The sequence below is a fragment of the Lissotriton helveticus genome, chromosome 5_1, assembly GCF_964261635.1.
Source record: "Lissotriton helveticus chromosome 5_1, aLisHel1.1, whole genome shotgun sequence".
Classification (NCBI taxonomy): Eukaryota; Metazoa; Chordata; class Amphibia; order Caudata; family Salamandridae; genus Lissotriton; species Lissotriton helveticus.
In genome coordinates this window covers 1,225,002,930-1,225,028,637 of record NC_136065.1, presented here as the reverse complement: position 1 = coordinate 1,225,028,637, position 25,708 = coordinate 1,225,002,930, and the positions used below count along the sequence as shown (strand labels likewise).

General features: G+C 43.7%; 1 protein-coding gene across 2 annotated transcripts in view; it reads right to left on the bottom strand.

Annotated features, from left to right (window-relative positions):
• BTBD16 (BTB domain containing 16) overlaps positions 1–25,708 on the bottom strand; it is a 957,777-nt gene that overhangs the window by 639,732 nt on the left and 292,337 nt on the right. For both annotated transcript variants that reach the window (XM_078641204.1, XM_078641205.1), the window contains exon 6: positions 25,024–25,097. In XM_078641204.1, coding sequence (XP_078497330.1) covers positions 25,024–25,097 — 74 coding nt within the window. The remainder of the gene's footprint in view (positions 1–25,023; positions 25,098–25,708) is intronic.

The window sequence follows — 25,708 nt, the reverse complement described above, 5'->3', positions numbered from 1 at the left end:
GCTGCCTCAATCAATTTGCCACTGGAATAGATTTATTGCCTGGTCCAAGGTTTTACCCTTGGACGTAGTCATTTTATTTGACTCTCAAAAGCTCCCCCGAGGCAAGACTGTACACTGTACCCAGGTAGGGCTTCACAAGACTGGAGGTTTTTACCATGAGGTCTAAGTGAACCAGTTTCCAGTGCAGCAGAAAGCTCCAAGCAGAACAAACCTGGTGTTCTTGCCCTCTTTGGGTGTACCTTCCTCTGGGCAAGCCTTAGCACCCTGACCCAACCCTCTGAAGGTGGAAAACATGACACACTTTTCTGAAACTGCTGTGAAAGTCCCTCCTGGTCACTCCTGCATCCCCAGGACAATACCCTAAGACACAGAGCTCCGGCAGGGTCCAGGTCAAAGTGGTCTGTTTGGCCATCTATTGGTACAGAGTCCTGCCTTCGGTGTCTCTAGACTATTAATTACAATGGTGTGACCTTGTGCCCCACAGAACCTGGGCATGTAACAGTATATAGTGACAATTTGTTCTGTTGGGAATGGATAATTTATTTCAACAATTTAAACTTTTCAAAAAAAGATTCCAACACACGGGTTAGAACTCCTTCATGTATTTTTATTCATTTATTGAGGTTACAGAAAAAAGTTACAAAAAAGGCTGCCTCAGTCTGTGACAAACGTGAAGTGCTCGTGCAGTGTGATCAGGTGACTTAGACAAAACAACGAAGGCAACGTATTTGTTGATAAATCAATTACATCAGTATAGAGCCTGTTTGTTTTCAATAAATCTATACATGTCGGCTAATTATATTAGTTTTTGATGCTTTTCTTCGGGTTTCAGAGCTAATGTGGGCACATTATACATCATCGACATTTGACCCTTCTAATTGTGTTTCTTACAAACATCGAAATGGGTCTTCACAGGACTAAAAACATGTGCAGCCTGTATAGTCAAAGAGATGTATAGTGTAGAAGCATATGTGTTGTTGTAGCATTACTGAATCAGGACTCATCGGAAATACTTGAAAATGGTCCCATATATATCCTGGATCCAGGAGCACAAGCAATGTGCTGGGTAGTTTAGGAAAATACCTCAATACAGAAATATATGCCCATGTCAATGTTAATGCATTAAAAGATGGGTTAAAGCAAGTTTAATCATAATAATCATGCCTTGTCTCACCTCTAGCCAGGATGGGGTCATATGAGGGCGGTGCAGCTTTGTGGATTCAAAAGGTTTCCACAGGGACAGTAAAAACTTTTCCTGGCTATAGGATCCTTGCTACAAAATGTTTGTCATTAGTAAAAGTTATTCTAAAACCTAAATGGAATTGACCAAATGTCCATGTGAGTTTCCAATCTTGCCTATTACTGCAAAGAGGTGATAAGATTGTCACCTCTATCAGCCGCAAGGCAGCTTGTAGAGCCCGGAGGTCTCCATGGGGACAGTGAATACTTGTCCTTGGTATAGAACATTTCTATAAAATGCATATATTGATTTATTAGTCAAAAGGTTTTCAATAAAAACCTCAATGCATTATTCAAAGCCTCAAGTGGCTGCTAGGTTTTACCTATTGCTTCAGAATACATCACCACCGCTCCCCGCTGCACTTAGAGATACTGACGTGCGGCAGAGGAGTCCCGCTAGATATACAGGATGAGGCCTCCATCGTAAGTGTGCACACATGGCAGTGCACAGGGCCTCTCTCCAAGATGGCAGTCTGCAGGTGGCAGTCCAGACATCGCTCAGTGCTTGGATGATACATTGTATCTATTGGGTTTCAGAGTGCCAGGAGCATTATCAGGGGTACAGTGTATCCTGCAGACTTTGTTCCATGATTGGGTTATAAATTTGTATCTTTTAGGTATTTAGAGTGCCAGGAGCATTATAGCGGGTATAGTGTATCTGCAGGCATCACTCAGTGTTTTGATGATACATTTGAGTATAAAAGCCGGTTTAGATTATTCCACAGGTAATGGTCATTGCAATGTATCATAAGAGTTAGTCAAGTGTCACTTTGAACTTAATTGATCAAAAGCACTATAGAAAGGGCAAAGTTTAGAATAAATCCCTTTGTATATTATAAAGCCCTTAAGTGGGCAAGGAGTATTTGAAGTCTTCTTGTATTAACAAGTATAATGCTTATCACCAGTTGCAATGTAGTGCATTCCCAAGATAATGAAAACAAATGTTAGCATTACATTTGTGCACCGTAGTCACTATTCAAAAGGATTTATAGGATACTCAGCATTTCTAATACAATATAAAGCACTTATAAAACAATTGATGCACATACAATATATAATAATCAACAGGTTGGTGCCTAAAATGTAGTTAAAATACAATTATAGTACTGACCTGCTGGCTATGTTTTTTTTCAATATCTTTTTATTGGCATTCATACAGAAATGTATACGTAATAATCAACATCGTTTTTGAGATATTATCCAATCTTACATATTGCAATATTTATCGTTTACATCCAACATAATAACACAAATGAGTTCCAGCAAAGCAAGAAAAAGAAAAGGTCCTACAGAGCTGTAATATATTATATACGTTTAATTACACGCAAAATAAGTAGTAACCTGCTGGCTATGGTTCATATCATGTTATAAAGAGTATACAAAGGCCCTTGGGAGCATTTCAAAATTTGTATACAGTTAGCTATCAACTACAAAGTATTGTAATGCAGGGGAATAAAACCAGATATACTGGCAATCAGTAGTAGAAAGGAGAGCTAAGCGGACCCTAACATATCACAGCATGGTGAGCAGGTGACAGATTAATCACTTACTCAACAATGCCGCTTGCCTGGAAATTTCCTCAAACTCATTCAATCCCTGATTGACATTGTCAATTATAAGCATCCATTTACATTCTCTCAGATTGATACTAGTTGACAAATCACCTCCTCTCTCGTTGGGAATTATCTTTTCTAGAAATCACCATCTCAGGTTCTCTACTTGGTGTTTAGCTGTGTTGAAGTGCTCAACCAATGGGACTCCTCGTCTTGCACAACATATCCTGCTACAGTTTTGCAGAATTCTTGCCTTGATTATTTGACATGTCTTGGCTACATAAAGCTTATCGCATGGATATTAGATTACATATACCACATATGTGCTGTTACAGTTGGAATGATGTTTCAGGGTATAGTTGTGATTCATGCGTTTTGAATTCTTTGCTTTCAGCTGGTAATTCGCAGGTCTTACATCTCCCACAACCAACCAATGGGGGTAAGTTGAATTGCAATCTCAGATCAGGGGTGTGTGGTGTCCTGGGCAGGGAACTAACAAAATCCCTCACGTTGCTCCCTTTCTAGAAGGCATACAATGGTTTACCCTCCATGTCTAATTCATCTGAAACTAGGTTCTATTATTTGTTGATTATCGCTTTGATAGTATTACTTAAGGTATATAATGTGGTAACACAAATTACTCTATTCACTTGAGTGTCTGTTTTATCATGTGTCTTAAGTAAGGTGTCAAGAGGGCAATACAATGCTCTTTTCCATGCCATTTTCAAAAGCCCATTAGGGTAGCCGAATTCCTTCAATCCTTCAAGCAGTAGACCAGTCTCATTGAAGTAGTCAACCCTAAGGGTGCAATTCCTATGAATTCTGAGGACCTGTAAGTTTGGAAGGTTATCACACAGGTTACTTGGGTGGTGACTTGTGTACCTAAGCAGTGTATTGCACTCACAAGGGTTCTTATATAGGATACAGTAAAGTTTTGTATCCTCTATTTTAATTATTTAAACTAACAACATAACATTGGACTTCGTTTCCCATGATGCTAGGGAAACCATGAAGTTCTAAACAAAACAAGTCCATCGAATCAGGAGCCTCCAGCCTCTGTAACTGGTGAAGTCCCTCATCAAACCTCCATTTTCTTCACAGCTGCAGCAGTGTGAAGATAAGTGAGGGGACGTTTTTCCCCTTTTTTCTCCTTGATCTCTCTAAATTGCATTGGTTTGTGATCTGTTTTTCTGCAGGTTCTTGTGGGGGGCCTCAGCCTCGCTTTCATGGCCACAGGAACGCTTTGTCAATACTTCAAGGCTTCCCGACCTCACTCTGATGACTGCCCTGCAGGGTCTGACAGTGAGTCAGACCATGACTGACCCTGGCGCCCTTTACCTACTATAACCTCAGATTCTCACCCGGCAGGAGATTGCCCCCAGACCTCTCAGTCAGATCTTTTGGAGCCTGAGGAGCTCTTACATGCCCGTTCCTCTGCATGGGTCCCAGGTGAGATGGTGGCCAGGTACGTGGCAAGCATGCTACATAAGCCTCTAGACCAAGAAGTCTGTTCACGGCTGAGGGCAGAATACTCCCACCTCTCATTAGAGGGCAAAATTACAGTGACACCCAAAATTGATACCAAAATGGTGATCTTCTTACCAAGTAGATCAAGGACTCAAAGAAGGAAATCGACCGCTCTTGGCGCTCGTGCAAAAGCTAAAGCGTCTGGGTCCTTGATTCCACTGATGTCTTGTCTAGTTGGGTGCAAAGGGCGATTATTTTCCTTGGTTACACAAACTGCGTCATTTCAATTGAAAGGCGCAGGTCTCTGCACATTAAATTGAACCCTAAGTTAGGGGAGTTAGCCACTTCTGAAGCGTGTCAGGTGGCACCAGGTGGGCTGTTTGGCGATCCATTCGTCAAGAAGCTTAGCAAATTTGAATACATGTTTAATTCCCTGGAGAAGGCCGAGTCAACCGTGAAGTGCATCTCTAACATGCTTGTTTTATCCTGTGCCAGCCGTGGTAAGGGGCGCTTGGAGGCTGTTCCTCTCAGTCTGCCTCTGGCAGCGGCCAGCCTTCCCAGAGAGGGCAATGGCAGGACTCTTCACACTTTGGAGGATTCTACCCTGACAGGGGCCAGTCATGTCACAGAGGACAGTGCAAGGGCGCCCTGCGGCGGAGGAGCCGCAACCTTCCACGATGAGTTCTTTCATTGTCTCATGTTATCATGCAGGGGGTCAGCTGGTATAGTTCCTAAACAATTGGAGGGCTCTTACAACCGAAGCCTGGGTGCTGAAGATGGTACAGGGGTTCCACATAGAATTCTATGGGTCTCCTGTCCTGAGGTCCCTGCCTTGTCCTCTCCTTTTCTCAGGACAGGAAGCCGCGGTCATCCACAGAGAAATGGAGGAGCAAGCCTAGGGGGCAATTTGTCATTCTGCCCCACACCCATCAGGGTTCCTAAGCAATCTGTTCTTGGTGCAAAAGCAGGATGGGGGTCAATGCTCGGTGATAAACCTTGGAGAATGAGTGGTTGGTTTAGAGCCACTTCAAAATGGAAGGGATCCACCTGCTCCGTAATCCTTGGACCTCAAGGATGCGTACCTCATGTTCCTGATCTTCCCCCACACTATCGATTGCTCCAATTCCAATGGCAGCACCAAACTTTTGAGTGCCCTTCGCTGCCTTTCGTTCTGTCATCGGCACCTTGGTGTTTCACCACGTTTCTGCGACCCGTAGTGGATCACTTGTGGGCAAGTGGCATACGGATGACCATGTACCTGGATGGCATATTATTAATTGACTAGTGCCTGTGGACCCTCTCTCACCAGCTGCTTGCAGCGGTGGAACTTCTTCAATCCCTGGGGTTTGTGAACAACCAGCGAAAGTCCAGTCTAGTGCCAGATGTAGTGCTAGAGGCACTCTTGTGGTTTGACACCCAGTAATGACCTTAGACTGACTTTAGTGTGTTATTTTATACTAGCCTGGATGTACGACGGTCCTGTATATGCCTTGCTTCTCTTTCTTGTAATGTTGCTGTCTTTCAGTGGTAGCTGTCACGAATAAGACAGCCTTGCCAAGAATAAAACTTGTGGAATGTGCATTTGAAAGCGTGAAAGGGAGAGAGAGTTGTGGAATGTACTCTTTGGTTTTGAAGTGCAGTGTTGTGGGCAGTGACGCACACATGTGCTTGGTGTTGTACATTGATGAGAATTATGAAGTTCTTACTATTGGCTTTGATATCGCCTCATGTCATCTTGTTTTTTGGACTTTGCCTTGCTTCAGCTTTTCTGCGTGCACAGCAGCGCTTGCAAGTTGCTTGGGTTATTCACGTTCAAGGTCTTTTTGTTTTAGTGAGGGATTGTTTATGTACTCTAAAAGGCTTTGTGAGCTTCGTCAAGAGGCTGGAACATGTGAGATTTGGAGAAGGGGATGTGAGAACTCCTTCCTGCCATGGGAGTGCTTGCTTGGAGCATGGCCAGTTCTAGTAAGATTCCTCTGGCCTGGCGGGAGGTCTTTCTCGAACCTTCTAGTGTGTTTAAATCGGAGGGTTGCTGACTCAGAAACTGGGATTTTACAATCCGAACGAGGACGGACACGTCTATTTCAGGCCAACCTGGTTGCTGAGCTCTGAACCCCGGCTGTGAATCCCCCGGTCAGAGTGGGCTAAGATGCAGTGTTTGCACCAGGTGATGTATTGAGTTTTGGTTATTGCCATTGTGATGTGAGTCAGTGGCTGTGATCATTTGATGTGCTTTCTTTGTGATGTGTGACTAAGTCAAGGTGCACCTCTAAAGTTCTCATTTGATCGATTCAGTGTATATATCTTTCTGATCTTTTGCAGGATGTCCAGTATATTTGCTTCAGTGTTATCTCATATTATTTGCTGCTTGTTTATTCATCAGTATTATTCATGCATTATATTTATCAAGTTATGTTATGTTATGATAATAAGCTTTTAAAGCACACTCCTACCCAAAGGTGTCCTGGCGCTGAGCCTTGCCTAACTGGTTACCAAAAAACAAAATGGCTATTCGGAAAACAGCCAAGTGTGTTATTATTGCTTGCATATAAACATATATATATATATATTTCTTTGTGTATTTGAATCTTGTGCATGTGACATCTGGAAAACTTTTCTGTTAGAGAGCATTGTGTAAAATACAACCCCAAGCCTTATTCTAAAGAGTTGAGAGTCCTTCCATTTTGGAAAATAAAAACGTTTTCTAAAGGTGTTGTTTGTTTTGTGTTAAAGTCTTTGCTGTGCCAGGTGTGAGATTATCTGATAGGCGCAATCAAGACGCCCGCCCACTCGATTACCTTCCTGGGTTTTGTGATCAACTCCATGGATGCCATGCTGAGTCTGCCTTCCAGGAAGGTAGCGAAGAACAAACACGAGGTACGACGGATGCTTTTGAAGTCACAGTCCTCCCTGCACAAAATGCCAGGGTGGTGTGCCTCCCATCCTCCTCGATGCAAACCATTTTCCCGAGCCCTCTCCACTTTCGAGCACTGCAAAGGCTTAAGGCCTCTCACCTCTGATGTGGCTTGGCATACGTTCAATGGGTACCCCTATCCGAAGAGGACAAAGAGGAGCTCAAATGGTGGCAGTCCCATATGGAGGCATGGAACTGGCGTGCCATTTTTGTCTCTCAACCAGACCTCATAATCGAGTTTGATGCCAGTGGTTCGGGCTGGGGAGCCCGCTGGGTGGACTTCACTACCGGCAGAGGATGGTCCGTCGCGGAACAGTTGCTCCATATCAACTGCCTAGAATTGATGGCGGGGTCCTTTGCAGTCCGGTGTTGGCACAAGGAACGGGTGAAATTGTGCGTTCTCCTAGAAAATGGACAATGTGACGGCGGTTCGCAATATATAATTCATTTGTGGGGTGCACAGTCCAAGGCCCTGGAGGATCTGGCAAGATCTTCTGGAGTACTGCCTGGAGCATCAAATCTTGGTGACGGCAGACTACCTCTCAGGGTTGGCCAACCAAGTGGCAGATTGGCAGTCCCATCATCTTCAGGACTCCACTCTGTGGATGCTGTTTCTTTCATTCCAGTCTCTTAGCTTGCTTTGGGGCCCCTTCATAATCACCTATTTGCGTCGCACCTCGATCACCAGGTTCCCCAGTACTTCAGCTGGAAGCCAGAACCGGGAGCAGTGGCATGTGCTCCAGCAGAATGCCGATTTGGTAGCAATCACCCCAGTATGGAAGTCGCAAATGTGGTTTCCAGTTCTGATTGAACTTTCCTGGGCTTCTCCAATCTGACTACCCCCATTGCCTCATCTCCTGAGCAATCCAGTCGGCAATTCTCACCCACTGGTGATGAACAACAGCCTCCCGCTTATGGCGTGGATGATTACCGGACTTGATGGCAAGACCAGGGCCTTTCGAGATGTGCAGCGAATATCCGCTTCCGAGCTTGGGCAGACGGTACGGTTAAGCAATATCGCTTGGCCTGGTCTCACTGGTTGGATTGGTGTCTGCGACAGAGATTGGATCCCTTGGACACAGATGTTCTCCACGTCATCAACTTCTTAGCCTTCCTAGCTTCAGAGGGTATGGCTTATCATTCAGTCAACACCTTTCAGCTTATCCTCCCGTCGGAACTTAGGTATTCCATCCTTTGGGACTAATAAGGTCTGTAATGTATTGCCAGGATGGCCAAGAAACAAATATCTCTCTTGTAAGTAAAAGTAAATGTTAGCCAAATTGGCCATCATTCTGGGCCTGATCTCTTGCAGAAGAGTATTGGATGCCAGGATCCTGGATATTACGGGACGATCCTTCACACCGGATGGCGTTGCCTTTCATGTGACGGGTAGTCTTGGCTAATTTGCTACCCGGCTTTCCCAGCTATGTGTAGTGAGGTGCATTAAGGTCTTCGAGGCCATGATGGTGGAGCTAAGGTGGCATGGAGAGAAGCAGTTGCTGATTGCTCAGAGGAAACCCTTTAAGGAGGTCTCTTTCCTGACCATGGCGAGATGGGTTCGCTGAATTATGCAGGAGGCTGGCAGTGACACCATGGTTTTTGGTGCACATTCAGTGCGAGGCACAATGGCCTCAAAAGCCTTGGTGCTCACTTGCAAGATATCTTGAATGCAGTAGACTGGTAAGTAGCCTCAACCTTCAAGAGGTTCTACTTTAAGCCAGCTCTGGTGGTGGATAAGCATTGAACTAGCCTAATCCTCGCCTCCGTGTCCTGACATAGAATGAAAAACGTCCTAGCTTTCGGAATGGAAAGTTTAAATTCTTTTAAGGACATGGGGGCGAGGATTAGCCCGACCACCAATAAAGTCATTACCCACCTGCATTATTGGCTCTACATCTTGGCATAAGTAACAACTTTTCCTGGTCTCTGTAATAATATACTGCGAGATTGGATTGCTCTCTGCTGACTTGTCATGTCATTTTTCTCACAATGATTCCCTGACTTACAGGGTCGGAGTTTTCTAAACAGGACTAAGAATCTTCCATAGTGAGCTTTATCGCAGGAAGAAAGAGGAGGTTCGGCGAGGGACTCCACCAGTTACAGATGCTGGAGGCTCTTAATTGGATAGACTCGTTTTGTTTAGAACTTCATTGTTTCCTTAGCATCATAATAAAACGAAGTTGAATGTTCTGTTGTTGGTTTAACATGGCTGCTGTTAGATATAAAGAAGAAAGGAATGCCTAATCTTCGCCTCTGTGTCCTTAACAGAATTTAAACTTTTTGTTACAAAAAATAGATTTTTTTTTCATTCTAGCTCACTCAGATACCCTCCCTTTAAGAGAGGGAGAAAGGCAAGGGATTTTGTTGTTTGTTCCCTACTCAGGACACCACAGGCCCCTGATCTGAGACAACAATTGAATTTTACTCCATTTGTGGGTTACTACAAGTGTGGAAGTTGTAAGACCTGTGAATCAACAGCTGAAAGCAAGGAATTCATACACATGATTCGCAACTACACCCTGAAACACCATATCAACTGTCACAGCACGGATGTGGTATATGTGTTCAAATGTCCATGCAACAAGCTTTATGTCGGGCAGACATGTCAAAAAGTAAAGGCAAGAATTCTTCAACACCGTAGCATGATACGCTGTGCAGTACAAGGAACCCCATTGGTTGAGCACTTCAACACAGCTGAACACCAAGTAGAGAATTTGAGATGGTGAGTTCTAGAAAAGAGGATTCTCAACCCGAGAGAAGGTGATGTACTAAATATTCTCAATCTCAGAGAATGTAAATGGATACATGTAATTGACACTGTCAATAAAGGATTGAATGAGTTTTAGGACATTTCCAGGCAAGTGGCATTGTTGAGTAATGGATGAATCTGTCACTTGCCCACCATGCTGTGATATGTTAGGATGTGCTTAGATCGCCTTTCCAATACTAATTGCCAGAATATATGTTTTCATTCCCCTGCATTAGGATAATTTGCAGTTTATGCTGAACTGTATATAAATGTTGAAATGCTCCCAAGAGCCTTTGTATACCCTGTTTAACATGATACGATCTGTAGCCAGCATGTCAATACTATAATTGTATTTTAACTACATCATAGGCACCAACTTGTTGATAATTTTATAATGTATGTGCATAAATTGTTTCATAAGGGTTTTATATTGTGATATAAATGCTGAGTATTGCATACATCCTTTTCAATAGTGATTACGGTGCACAAAATCACCCTTACCACCAGCATGTGTGTTAATTATCTTAGAAATTCAATGCATTGCAATTGATGCTAAGCATTTCACTTGTCAATACAAGAAGAGTCTAGGGGGCATATTATCAGGAACGGCGATAAAATCATCGCCGCTTTAGCGGCCGGAAACTGCCGCTAAAGAGGCGATAATAGGCTTGATAATATGCCCTTGTGAATTCCCATAGAAGCCCAGGTTAACACCAGAACTTGGGCTGCTATGGAAATTCACAAGGACATGTTATCAAGCCCATTATCGCCGTTTTAGCTGCAGTTTCCTGCCGCTAAAGCGGCGATTATTTTACCGCTGTTCTCGATAATATGCCCCTATAATCTCCTTGAGCACAAAAGGGCTATATAATACACAGAGGGATTTATTCCAGACTTGACCTTTTTTATAGTACTTTTAATCAATTAAGTCTAAAGCTAACTAACTCATATGATACATTGCAATGGCCAATTCCTCAGGAATAATCTGTACCGGCTTCTATACCCAAATGTATCATCCAAATACAGAGAAATGCCTGCGGAATACACTGGACCCGCTATAATGCTCCTGGCACTCTAAATACCGAAAAGATCCAATTTATCACCCAATCACGTAACGAAGCCTGCTGGATACACTGCACCTGTGATAATGCGCCTGGCATTCTGAAACCTAATAGATACAATGTATTATCCAAGCCCTGAGCGATGTCTGGACCACTAACTGTGGACGGTACATATCCTTTACACCGACTGCGTTACAACGCATGTCATTACCCCACATTTTTTACTCTGCAGCAACTATTAAAACGCAGGGCTTTACCCGGCAAGCCATTACAACACATTCCCCATTACAACGCCCCGGTGGAGTTAGAATAGTAAATTGTATTGTAATGGACAATGCGCTGTAATGACTTGCGGTGTGAAGCCCTGCTTTGTAAAAGTTGTTTTGTGAAGCCCTGCTTTGTAAAAGTTGTTGTGGAGTAATAAATGCAGGGTAATTGCACGCGTTGTAAACGCATGCAGAGTAAAGTGTCATATTCCCTGTGGACTGCCATCTTGGTGAGAGGCTGCCATGCATGCACGCTTACGGCGGAGGCCTTATCCTGTATATCTAGTGGGAGTCCTCTGCCACGTTTCAGCATCTCTGAGCACGGCGGTGAGAAGTGATGATTTATTCGCCTGTTTTCTGAAGCAATAGGTAAAACCTGGCAGCAAATCGACTTGACGCTTTGAATAATGCATTGAGGTTTTTCTTGAAAACCTTTTTCATAAATTAAATCCAGCGCAGTCTGTCGGAGCCTCAGTACGTCACATCCGCAGGTAGTCTGCGGATGTGACGTACTGAGGCTCCGACAGACTGCGCTGAATTTAATTTATGAAATCTCAAGCACCAACGTAGCCAAGACTGGAGTACGGTTGATCTCCGAATAAAAATTACGTTCATACCTAGTCCGGTGGATAACTGGAAGGAGATTGACAATACAATCACCAAAGAGAGTCGTTCTACTGTTGGTGGATATATACAAGGTCACATTTAGGACCACACTGTAAAGGGTCATTACCTTTTGCACATTTCTCTGTCCTGAAGATGGTCTAAAGGATTAATTCAAGTCAAGACCGAAACGTCAACTACACAGTCCTTTTCTTTCTTTATGATGAATTTACATTGGTGACTATCATATTGTGGCAGAAAAGATGTCATCCAACAATTTAATTTAGGATTGGACTTTTTCTCAAATGAAGTATAGGCTGATTTTACAAATTCCTTGTTCATTTGTTAAACATTATGACCAACAACTTGTGTTGATATGTACCCTATACATTAAGAAACAATATAAAGACAAATTTTACCATAGAACATTTTTTCGTCTGTCTTTTCCATCTCTGAAAATTCTCTGACCAATTGATTTAATTGTTTTTGTCAGCTTTACTTGAATCAAAGAAAACTTGTAGCAGTTATTGATTTGATCGATAAGAGTATGTAATTATCATAATACAGAATCACACACTAAAAGTTGTTTGATTGAAACGAAGTCCCTTGCTAGCACCCCTAACCTTACATTGTCTATAACTGCCCAAGCTCGCAAGGGTTTATTGGGTTTTCCCATCCCCCTTATTGCTATTAGGAAGGGGCGCTCCCTTCCGAATAGTGAGCGAAACCCCCATGTACAAATGTTTTGCTACCACAATTGCGGTAGCAAAACACTCACAAATTACCACCCTTTTCAAGAGGGTGGTAATGCACTCGCAAAAGGGAAGGGGTCCCCATGGGACCCCTTTTCCTTTGCAAATGCAGGGGAAAATATTTTTATAGGGCAGGCAGTGGTCCCAGGGACCACTACCTGCCCTTATAAAATGAAACAAAAATGTTTCTTTTTTTGATTTATTAATGCATCCCGTTTCCCTTTAACGAAAACGGGCTGCATTAAAAAAAAAGTCTTTATTTAAAAGCAGTCCCAGAAAAGGTGGTCTACTGAGCCCAGCCAGCCACCATACATGAGAGGGCCTGCCATTCCCAATGGGGTCGTAATTTGCGAGAGGCCCATTAATATTCATGAGCCTCTCAATTTGCGACCCCGTTGGGAATTGCTAACAGTGTGAAAAATACGGTTGTACATTGGAAATAGCGCCTCACAAATAGCAAATCGCAACTCGTAATTTGCAAGGCGCTATTTCCACGGTTGTACAAGGCAATAGGACCAAAACTAAGAATGCGTCTCTTAGCTCCAAAACAACTGTGAATCACTTCAGTAATGTGACCCTCACTTGGTCTGGCAACAAAAGGAACCACCAATCTTGCCATTTCCCAAATATCATGGAAATAATGCACAAACAGGCACTTAACATGAAAGGAGGGATGAACCAGGCTCCCAAAAGGAAAAAGCAATTTAATTTCCATCAATTTCATGCACAGATATTTTCTGTCAGATGGGGAGGAGGAAGAGGGTCCAGCGTCAAGACCAAAACAATCAGGCAATTGGAGCCCTGTACTTTTGACTAACAGAAGAGTGGACAAACATGTTAGATTGTCTGGGGCTGGTTGACGATGAAGGCAACCTCACAGTCGGCGACCTCCGCAGAAGCTGCTTTACCCCAAATGGACATGACAGAGTCATCTTACTCAAAGGCAATCAGGACCAGCCTGCAGTTTTTCAGGTAAAATGTTGGTCTTCATTTCTAAACCTTAGTCCCTTGCCCAAACCCACCTAAAAAGACATTAAGTACTCTGAAGAGTCTCTAGAGATGCAATCAGGAATATTCTTAATAGAAGTAATGAATTCACTAAGGTTTTTGGAACCCACAAATGAGTGACATTTTAAGGGTATAAATGGGAACAGAGTGAATATTCTTCACTATCAACCTTCTGAACATGAAAGTTATGGATAGAAGCCTGAGGTAGACTTCTGGGAGATTAAATACAAGTAACCACCTGCCTCAAAAATGGAGCCAGAATCATAGATGGCATCGGTATAAGTGTTGACTTTGAAACAGATGGCAAGGCTGTTGGTGGCAAAAAAACAGCTGTTGACCTCGAAGCACCTTAAAAAATACTGACAAGGATGACTGACACAGAGGAAGAAGCTACTGGTGGGGGCACAGTCCAAAGGAATCTTTGGAGGCCAGGGTGAAGGAGGATGGTGAAGAACAGTCAATCATCAGTCACATCTCCTTGGCAAACCAATGCAACTCCGCTTTGACCCTCATGACTGATATAACTGATGTACATGACCTTACAACCTTCTACAATGACACGATGCTCGAAACTCTGGACTCCATAGCGCCATTGCAGGAAAAAAATGTCTCCTCTAAGATTTCCAAGCCCTGGTTCAATGAAGATCTGAACTTGGATCGTAGACAGCTAAGAGCCACTGAACGTCTTTGGAAATCGGCTCCTAACACTGACAACCTGGAGCTCCTTAGAAGGTTACGGAATTCTTACAATAGAAAGATTCTTAAGGCAAAAGCAGACTGAGCAACAAACCATAGTGAGCTAAATGATCTGGCCACTCCTACTTGTGACGTGCTTGCCAATTTCTTCCATGAAAAGACTAGGGCTATTGAGCTAGACATCCAGTCAAAGTTGGCCCCCTCTCAACCCATGGCACAAGATCCCAAATTGGGCGCTTTATTTGAAGCTCATTTTAATAACCCAAGGGAAGTCACAAAAAATAATGCCTCCTGGCACACCTTCTCTCCAATTTCTCAACAATCTATCGACAACACTCTCCAAGCAATCAACCCCTCCAATCATTTCTCGGACCCCCTGCCTCCTGCCCTGTTCAAGATCTTAAAAACATCTATAGTACCTTTATGGCCAAAAATTGTAAACGCCTCCCTGAGTCAAGGTGTCATCCCGGACTGTCTTAAAATAGGTCAGGTCACTCCTATATTAGAGAAAGCTGACACCTCCCCATCTGATCCTAACAACTACCGTCCTATAACCAACATCCCCACCTTGGCTAAATTATTGGAGAAATGTGTTCAAATTCAATTATGCAATCACATTGAGAACTTCAACCTCTTAGATTGTCACCAATCTGGATTCCGAAGAGGGCACAGCATAGAATCTGCACTCACTCACATTCTGGATGATATACTAACTATGCTTGTCCGTAACGAATCATGCCTTTTGATTCTTCTTGACCTGTCCTCCGCCCTCGATACGATCAAGCACGACAACCTCTTGTCTCTCATGAAAGGAAGGATGGGCCTCTCAGGCACTGTGCTACAATGGTTCTCTTCCTTCCTGAACAATAGATCTCAAAGATTTAAGATGAAAAACTCACTCTCGCAACCTTCCATGGTCACTATTGGTGTGCCTCAGGGATCGTCCCTCTCACCCATTCTTTTCAATCTCCTAATGGAGCCTCTGGCGAATGCATTGAAATCAGCAAACATTCTATATCACCTGTTCGCGGATGACACCCAGCTATACCTGAAAATCACCTCACCTGATGACATCATTGCTCTTAACACTACGCTTATGAACATGCAAAGCTGGCTCACTAACAACCACCTGCTGCTGAACACCAAAAAACGGAATTCATTCTCATCTCACCTTCAAATCACGCTCCTAAGATAGACCTCTGGCTAAAACATCTAACCTCCTTTGACTGTGTCCCCCTCATCATAGACTCAGCAAAATCCCTAGGTGTCTCCATTGACAAACATTTGAATATGCAGTCGCACATTTCTATTGCCACCAAGGGAGCTAATCACAAGATGAGTATATTAAGGAAACTCAAACCCTTCCTCCCTCAGGCTGATCTAAAAATTGCAGTACAAGCTCTAGTCCTACCAAGACTAGACTACGGAAGCTCCACCCTCGCTGGTCTCCCTAAATACAGGCTTGCTCCGCTGAGAGCAGCCCTGAATGCTGCGGCTAGACTGGTTTCAGGAACTAAAAGAAACAGTCACATTTCACCAACATTGAAAGCACTGGATTGGTTGCCTTATGAGGCAAGAATACACCTTAAAGTGGCTTGCATGACGCATAAAGCAATTCACAACAGTACACCTAGTTATCTGGTGCTAAAGTTGGAAAAATCTGGAGGCTGTAGACAACTATGAAGTGCGAGCACTTTCTTTCTGAAACCCCAATCCTTCCAGAAGAAGAGAACAGGCTGTAGAGCTTTCTCAGGGATTGCACCAAAGATTTGGAACTCTCTACCACCACTTGTGCGTGGAATCACCTCCTTCATTATTTTCAGAAAGGAAGTAAAAGGACTACTAATGATCAAATTCATGTCCTAAGTTTAAGTACAGGATGTATTTGAGTTTAAGATTTTCATCACAACCCTTGTTGCCTTATAATTGTATGCAGTTCAATACTAGCTGGATGTTGATACGCTTGATCATCCATGTGTGTTTTTGTGTGTATGTACATGTGTATACATATATTTATGTATATGCATGTATGTATATGCGTGTGTCTATTCTGGTCCTCTATGTTTGCTATGTATTCTTTTTTTTTCTGTTCTCTATTTCTTTACAAACTGGGAAATTTGTTTCTGTTGACTGTAGTCTACTTTATCCTTTAATATTCTTCTACTGTAAAGCGCTCTGATACCCTCGTCGGTCACGTTCGCGCTATATAAAACTCTATAAATAAATAAATAAATAGTGATCATGGAGTGCATAAAAGTCACCATCTTGACAGGTTAAGAACCAGCTGAAGGAGCTTGCACTAAAGAACATGGAAAAGTGCATCAACATTAGAATCATCTCCATGACATCAATCTGAAATTCTTTTTCATCTGCCCTAAAGGCTAAATCTCCTCAGTAGACTTCTATCAAATGAAGTCTTTAAGCCAAACTCTAGGTCTGAAACTTGGAATCAACACTTTCTTTCGAAAAAGTTGTCTGCTCAGGTTAGTGATTTTTCTGAACATTTTTCAAACTTGCTTGGATGACCAGTGATCCTCTTACATTCGAACACGGATGGACTATGACCTTTCTAAAATTGAATTTGTAATATTGTTTCTGAAAATAAGTAGTTACACACCAACATCTGGACTGATAACAGTGACAACTTCAGTCATATCTGTAATAAACCTAGACACCCTCGTTAATTCCAAACTTACTCTAGTTAATCAGTTAGTTTTGTTACAAGTTCATGTTTCCTGATGAACACATTCATCTCTGTTTGTTCTGATTACAGGGAGAGCATTTACTTTGGTTGTTGCAAAAAGAATGTTGGTGAATTCTACAGAGTTCAGAACACCACACTTGAACGACAATGGAAGTAAGACAGAATTAAAAAATAATTTGTTTCATAAGGACTTCGCTTTAAGGATGTGGATACAATATATAGGTCCTTCGAAACAAACATCCTTCCTTCCTCCCCCTGCTATCTAAACCTTCTTTGGCCAGCTTCAGAAAGCAGGTAAAAACCTAATATTCAATCAAATTAATTTTCAGTTCCATCCATAACGTTTTGCAGACTTCAATACCAAGAAGCAATTTGGTGACAATTTGCTTTACAAGTTCTTCATAATATTTAACACCACATTCCTGAACACTTGAACTTTAGTCAAAGAATAGAAGTACACTATCCAAAGTTTTGAGGAGGAGCATGATTAAAAATACATGGAGAACCCAGATTTAAATGTGTGAACCAAAATCAACGGTGGAAACTAAGGTGCTGGGTTTCTAAACCCCACCTTCCCTCCATCCCCCTGCCACCCAGGAAGAACGCACAAGTCTAAAGTATTAAATTTTTCTCCAACTCAGAAATGTTTACAGAAACAGATCAAACTATAAAGCAGATGAGGCAGACAATATTCCAGTTGATCGCTACTGAAGGTTGTAGACTTTGGTAATGGCACTGATACCTAGGGTGTTTGTTTTTTTCCCTTGATATTTGCACATGGAACAAATGACTCACAAAACAGATTCAGGTTCTGGGTTGGGTACTGTTTAAAGCAACACCAAAAGATGATGGACGGGAGGCTTGACATTGTTCAGCATTACGTCAATCAATTGTGATTTTTGTATTTGTCACCTTAAGAGGGACGGTGGATTTTGGCACAGATTTCTGTACTAGGATGATTGCTTAACATTGTTCAGCATTCTGTCCATCGTTTGTTCTTTTGCATTTGTCTCTCTCAGTGGGATACGAGTATGCCCAGACGTGCGTGGGTCCTTTGCTCACCATACCACAGAAGTAAAGTTATCCTAGCTGATTTGGGGTGATACCCCAAAACAGGTCCTAGGATGCTAGTTTCCGGTCCAGGGAGGACCTGGCCTGGCAGTTCAGGCAGGACTGTTTCCATGGGAGCAGGATCAAGACTGATTTGCAAATGGCGTGGGGAGCCAAAAAACTATGGATTTAGGCACAGATCTCTGTACTGGTGGTGAGTGTTTAACATTGTTCAGCATTACGCCAATCATTTTTTCTTTTTATGCCCAGACATGGATCCCGTGCTCACCATTCCGCTATCCTGGCTGATGAGGATTGATATGCCACAGAGACTGCAGGTAGCAGGGAATTCAGCAGTGTGATGGTGGGGGGGATCTTTTGTCTTCCAAGCTAAGGGGAACAGTCCCCTCACATGCATGACTAATACAGGCTTGCGCTTCTCGCTACTTCATTACTAAACAATCCCACAAGTTATTATATACCGAAGAAGGCAGTGCCGCTATTTGTAGGATTGCTTAGGCTGGCTAGTGTTTAAACAGGGTCTCTGATTTTGATTCACCCATCCCGCCACTCCGTCAGTGTGTATTTGAAATATCTGAGGGACTCTCACCCTCCCCCCTTCCCCCTCCCCCCCCCCTTTCTGCCCCACACCGTCTCCCACAAAACAAGCATTTGCAATGCAATAGGTCTCACATTAGGAAAGTTTGAGCTATTGGTATTGTAAATGACACATTATTTATTTATGTGTTGGTTTTGAAAATAGCGAAATTAATAGCTTTGTCATTTACAATGCCAATAGTTTTAACTTTCGCAAACGTGACACCTATAGCATTTGTAATGCAATATGTGTTGTATTTACATTACTTACATGTATTGATATTACAAATAACAATGGCTTTTATTTTTTTTAATAATTAATACTTAAATAAAAGTTATTGTAATTTATAATGGCAATAGCTTAAACTTTTGTAAATAACTTTTGGGAAGATTATGTTCAGTGTATTTTATTGTGATGAAAATCCAAGAACAGAAGTGAAATATTAACATCTTTTTGTGACATTTGTAATAAAGCTTGAAACATTGAGAGAACATATTAGAACCAGTTGTTGTTGAATGGTTGCACAGAGTGATGCTGTGGCCTTCAGTGGTGCTGAGTGATGCTGTGGCCTTCAGTGGTGCTGAGTGATGCTGTGGCCTTCAGTGGTGCTGAGTGATGCTGTGGTATTCAGTGGTGCTGAGTGATGCTGAGTGATGCTGTGGCGCTGAGTGATGCTGTGGCGCTGAGTGATGCTGTGGCGTTGAGGTATGCTGTGGCGTTGAGGGATGCTGTGGCGTTGAGGGATGCTGTGGCGTTGAGGGCTGCTGTGGCATTGAGGGGTGCTGTGGCGTTGAGGGGTGCTGTGGCATTGAGGGGTGCTGTGGCGTTGAGGGGTGCTGTGGCATTCAGTGGTGCTGAGTGATTCTGTGGCGCTGAGTGATGCTGTGGCGCTGAGTGATGCTGTGGCGCTGAGTGATGCTGTGGCACTGAGTGATGCTGTGGCGTTGAGTGATGCTGTGGCGTTGAGTGATGCTGTGACGTTGAGTGGTGCTGTGACGTTGAGTGGTGCTGTGACGTTGAGTGGTGCTGTGGCGTTGAGTGGTGCTGTGGCGTTGAGTGGTGCTGTGGCGTTGAAGGATGCTGTGGCGTTGAAGGATGCTGTGGCGTTGAAGGATGCTGTGGCGTTGAAGGATGCTGTGGCGTTGAAGGATGCTGTTGCGTTGAGGGATGCTGTGGCTTTGAGGGATGCTGTGGCTTTGATGGATGCTGTGGCATTGAGTGGTGCTGTGGCGTTGAGGGGTTCTGTGGCGTTGAGGGGTGCTGTGGCGTTGAGGGGTGCTGTGGCGTTGAGGGGTGCTGTGGCGTTGAGGGGTGCTGTGGCGTTGAGGGGTGCTGTGGCATTCAGTGGCGCTGAGTGATGCTGTGGCGCTGAGTGATGCTGTGGCGCTGAGTGATGCTGTGGCACTGAGGGATGCTGTGGCGCTGAGGGATGCTGTTGCGCTGAGGGGTGCTGTGGCGTTGAGGGGTACTGTGGCGTTAAGGGGTGCTGTGGCATTGAGGGGTGCTGTGGCATTGAGTGGTACTGAGTGATGCTGTGGCGTTGAGTGATGCTGTGGGGTTGAGTGATGCTGTGGGGTTGAGTGATGCTGTGGCGTTGAGTGATGCTGTGGCGTTGAGTGATGCTGTGGCGTTGAGTGATGCTGTGGCGTTGAGCGATGCTGTGGCGTTGAGTGATGCTGTGCTGTTGTGTGGCCGTACAGTAGGAGTGCTAACAGCTGTGGGGGCTATGGGCAGTCACAGGAAGGGAGGAGAACCAGGCAGGGAAGGGTGGTTTAAACAGTGCGGCGAGGTGCTCTTGGATGCCGCTCAAACACAAACAAATTTTTGTAAAAAGCTGGCTCCACTAAACAAGCAATGCATGCAACTAAATAAATAATTAAAAGCGGGCGCCATGCTGAATATAAAACGTGCACAACTAAATAAATAATTAAAAACAGGCAGAAGTGAAAGGGGAGAAGAACCTGGCAGGGAAGGGGGCGGGGTTGAATTTACAGATGCAGCAGTGCGGAGAGGGGATCTTGGGTGGCGCCAGAACAAAATTGGAGTGAGAAATTGTGACGGAATGGGGCGGAGAGGAGGGATAGGAAAGGTTGGGGGGGCAGGGAAGCTGACGAGGAGGTGGGGAGGGGCAGCGAAGCGCTAGGGAGAGCGCTGTGCTTTGAGGCATGACGGCCTGAAGGTAGGCGATACATTGTGGAAAGAGGTTCAGGGGGAGAGTGTAACAAGAGCTAACATCTGGCTCTGCCTCTGGAAAACTACCTGCCGGCCCAACTGTAAATGAGGCGGGCAGAGGGTATGCCATCGCAATTGGAATGGAGTACCTCTGGAGCACTCTGACACCTTCGGGTAATGTTTGCGCTATATAAATTCGCATTAAATAAATACCCTGTTCGCAAGACTCTTAATCCAGCCCCAGCAGTGAAATTATATAACTCGCAATTTGAGTCAAAAGGAAAACAAGCTGTAGAGTTAGAAATATTCATCTAACAGTTGTAGAGTTAATGTACGGGGCACCAGGTGTTCTGCGAGAGCACCCACACGCGGCGCCATTCACGCCGGTGGAACTGGGCGCGGCGCCACCAGATCTGGATCACCAGGGCCGCCTCGTTCTTCTTGTGGGACTGGCAGTGAGGCTGCGGTGAGCTGGGAGAGATGTGGAGAGAGCACTGGGGTGAGGGTGAAGGGAGAGGAAGGCAAGAGAGAGGGGGACCGCGTGGAACAGGGAGAAGAGAACGGGGGAGACAAAGCGGAAAAAGAACGAGAAGGAAAAAAAGAGTGATTTAGCAATAAAATGAAACAAACAAAAACACAGGTAAGAGAAGCAAAAGGGAGAGACACCGCGAGAAACAAATGGCGAAAGGCAGATGAGAGTCCCAAGTTAGAGGGGAAAGTGTTGGTAGGAAGGGAAATATGGAAAACATGGAAAGGCAAAGATGGAGAAATGAAGGGCAGAAGTTACAGGGGCAGGAGAAAGAAAGGTAAAATATATAATGAGGTGATGTGATACAGGCAAGAGGTAACCATAAAAGCGAAACAAGAGGTAACGATAAGAGCAAAACAAGTCGGTGGGGGGGAGCAGGGGAGTGAGCGAGTGGGAGGGAACGAGCATATGGGGTGTGAGTGAGGCCAAGTGCGCGCTGGCGAAGCGTCACGCTTCAATACCGCACATGCATTGGGAGGAATGCGTTTGTTCAAGAGTGTTGTTTCCCCTACAATATGTCAGAGCTATATAATAGCTCGACCTAAAAAACATGTAAAACATATGCCAAATTCCTGTGCATAGTGTCAACCGAGTGACACCTAGATTCATAGCATAGTGCATATTAATCACTGTTTGAATTGCCTATCTGTTTCACAAAATAAATAAAACAAGCCCTCTGCCCTGGTAGTGAATTAATAGTATATGCGTTTGTTCTGCCAAAACCCTCATTTCATGATGCCTAAAAACGAACTGCAAATTATGAATACATTAAAAAGAATCGTGACGATAAATATCCCCTCCAAAGTCACTTGGTAAAACCTCCGGTGTGAACCATGTGTGAACGTTGGAAACCCCTCCATCAGCAATTAGCCTCTGACCTGCATTTTAAGAGAGAAGTTCACTGTCAACCCAGTCTCTGAGATCTCCGAAAATAACAGGTTTAAATGAAAGCCATCTGGCTAGTAAATGAGGCCGCCGCTTCTCCGGGAATGCAACTAAACACATAGGGCCTTATTTATGAAGTCCTTACGCCGCCGGTGCGTCACTTTTAAAATGGGAAAAAGTGACGCACCGGCAGCCCAAGGCCTTCATAAATAAGGCCCATAGTGTGTGAACATTACTTGATAAGTCAGCTTCCCAGTGCATGCTTGCACCTCAACAGAACTATCCATCCCATAATGCATCATATCGACATGCGGATATATATATATATATATATATATATATATATATATATATATAACCCTTGAAAGTCAATTGCCTCCTACAATTGATAGACACTTAGACACTATTCAATGTAGTGTCTCAGGTTTATAATCCATAGGTTATGCCACTGGAATACCCAAAGGATGTCACTGTTCTTTCCTGCGTCGCTTCTGGAAACCTCTGGTCGATTTACGTATTTCAGTATAACCGATTTGCTTTCCTAAGGCTGAGTTGACCTTGGTTACATGTTTGTGCCTTTTAAATGGCACTTATGTTACCTGGCTCCAACCAGTTCTTTATTTAAACAATTGTGTTCCCTCTCACTCTATTCTATTCCATTCGAAGAGCCCTAAAATTGTGGCGTGGAGTGTAGAACTAAGCTGGCCAGAAATTAGCTATAGATTTAATGCTTCTGGGCTTTCTAGTCCTCTGTTTAGCAAATGTGCCTATACAACCGGATTATGCTGAAAATAAAGGCCGTGGGAGTACGGGGGGGGGGGGAGGAATGATTGGTCGGTATGTTAGTTTTCATGGACTAATTACTATGTGCATTTGCGTACACAAAAAAGAGGCTCACTTTCTCGGAAACTTTAATTGGACTTTTGTTACCTTTGTATGGCGGTGCTCAAAATGCAGATGCCCTTCTGAACGAACTGAGCGCCCAGCAGAGGTAGAACAAAGACTGGTGGCTAACTAGCAAACCGTGAGGACACTGCACACCTTTCAAGACAGTAGACTGGATGATTCACAGGGTGTCACGGGGATCAAACGAATGCATCTATTTGACTGCCTTTAATTTGTCAAATTGGAACTGCGACGTTGTCAGGATCGCGTGAGACAAATTCTTTCTCCCGTGAGACAAGGTGAGCTTGCAAGCACCGCGGGTAGAATCATAGTCAATTCAACATCCCGAATATATTGTCATAGTAAGGAGAACGGTAACATAACTTTCCAGGCTCCATTTGCTTCATTTCATCTCCCCTCTCATCGCTTCGAGGGGAAGGAATACAATAACCAAACACGTCTTTGTAAATGCCGCCCGGCAAGAGCTTTAAATGTCAACCAGAAACCCACGTGAAACAAATGCTTGGCAAAGTAAATAGGTTTCGCTTGTGAGACCCATTGGGTCTGCCAATGCATTTTGTTCATGTTGTACATAATGCAGGTGTGGACATCGAAGGAATGGGTCGGGGTAGCAAGAAGGGAAAAGTATCACATGAGGGAGGGTTGAAATAAGGTAAGTTTTTACAAACAAGCTCTTGGCATTGCTGTGATTAGGGGTGGGGGAGGAGAAATGAGGCTCGGGAGCAAATGGTAACGAGCGCGAGAATGGGAAGAGCGGCCGTGGGAGGTGGGAGGGGAAGTCTGAGAGTGCGAAGTGCAGGCGGGGGGCGGAGAGCAGAGCCTTTGAAGTGTGAGTGGCTTTCATGTGGTGATGCAAGGCAGGCAGATAGAAGCGCGGTCACGAGACCACATGCACTTCTAGAAAACCGCATTTTTTTCAGAGCTTAGTTTAGCTCTTAGTTTAGCCCCAATAGTTTCGTCCTATTCATTCCTTGCGGAATGGAATAGGACGAGACCTAAAAAACACATCAACAGCAAACAGGAGGCTGCGGAGATGCTAATGACAGGACAAGGGGTAGGGATCACTTTGTTGTTCTTTTTACTTCTGTTGATGGTATACAGTGAGTGAAGACAACCTTCATGATTAAGTGTAGGAGAGCACGAATGGGGGGACATTTTCAGGGCCCACGCTTTGAGATTCTACAAATCAGTGGCAAAAAAATATCTAAGATACGTATAGTTAACTCTGTTTCCGTAAATGTGGCCCCGAGATTTCCAAATACAAACATGGCAAAAAAGTTAAAATCCCAATCGTTCCATGCCTCCTGCAAAAGCAATCAGGCAAATTGTCACTGGAACAAAGTACACATTCGTGAGCACGAATCATGTCAAACCAAGCAACCGCTTGTCAAAGGTCACTTTATTGCACTATTAACAAAGCCGTCTGTAATCATTAAGTACCACAATGGTAATTTCACTTCGAAATTAAACAGTAAATATGACTTTAATGTCTTTTGTACTATTAAACTGTTCTGAATTACTTGTCCGTCCCATAAATGCATTGCATGCTACTTCGTTATTAAATTTTTAATGAAATGCCAACATCTTCCCTACACCTAAACAGTTTATGCGAGGGAGTCAGGAGAGGTGTTCAGTTTCTCTAAAACATGTGGGGGCACAATCAGATATATGAAAAAATGCGCTGGCATGGACCACAAGCGTGAGCATGTTTCTAACAGACAAAAGGAATATTTAAAATACACAAATGCTCTATTTTACACAAGTACTGGCACTTTGTTCGGAGCCGGAATCTGCCGCCTCACTCCCGTCAAGCTCTTTTAAATTATTTAGCACTTATGTTGTCAAACTGAACCTTAGAAGGTCACACTAACCTGGTTCCAAACCTTCTTCCACTTTTTGGGCGTGATAAACGAATGCTGGATCGGGCGCCATCACCTTCTGTCCACTGCCAAACCACAAAAAGAGAGAGAAAGGGTCACTCAGTGCGGGGGGTCATCACTTTTAAGAGTGCTATGGATTTTAATCACTGTCTGGCACAGTGGTGGACTAGATGTTCGCTGCATTTTACTCAAACGCACTTCAAAAATGAAACTAGGATATCATTACTTATTTGTGAAATAATGCAGAGGGCTGTCCTGAGTAATTGTCGTTGCCACTTATTTTCTTTATTGCACCTCTCACAAAGTTCGCACATAATAGTAGATAACAAGGCAAAAGCATAAGTAGGACTAGACTCACAGTCCAAAATTTTAGTGAGCAGGTTGAGAGACTGGGTGCTGTTTTCCCTGAAGTCATATCTGGTAGATGTTAGGTAGCAGTCCAGATTTGGGTCCGCATGCTTACTGTGAGTGTTTACCTTGATTCTAAGTCCCACCATTCCTGGAAGTAAACAACATAAGAATGCACTCAAGACTGCACAATCAGGTGATACAAAGGCTAAAATTAAACCTAAGTCTCTGGGTCCCGCAGTTTTCAACTTGACCATTAGATCAAAGCTAAGGTGGTTCTTGCAACAATGCTTATGGAATGCTTCCACCGGGAAAATGCTATTGAGCT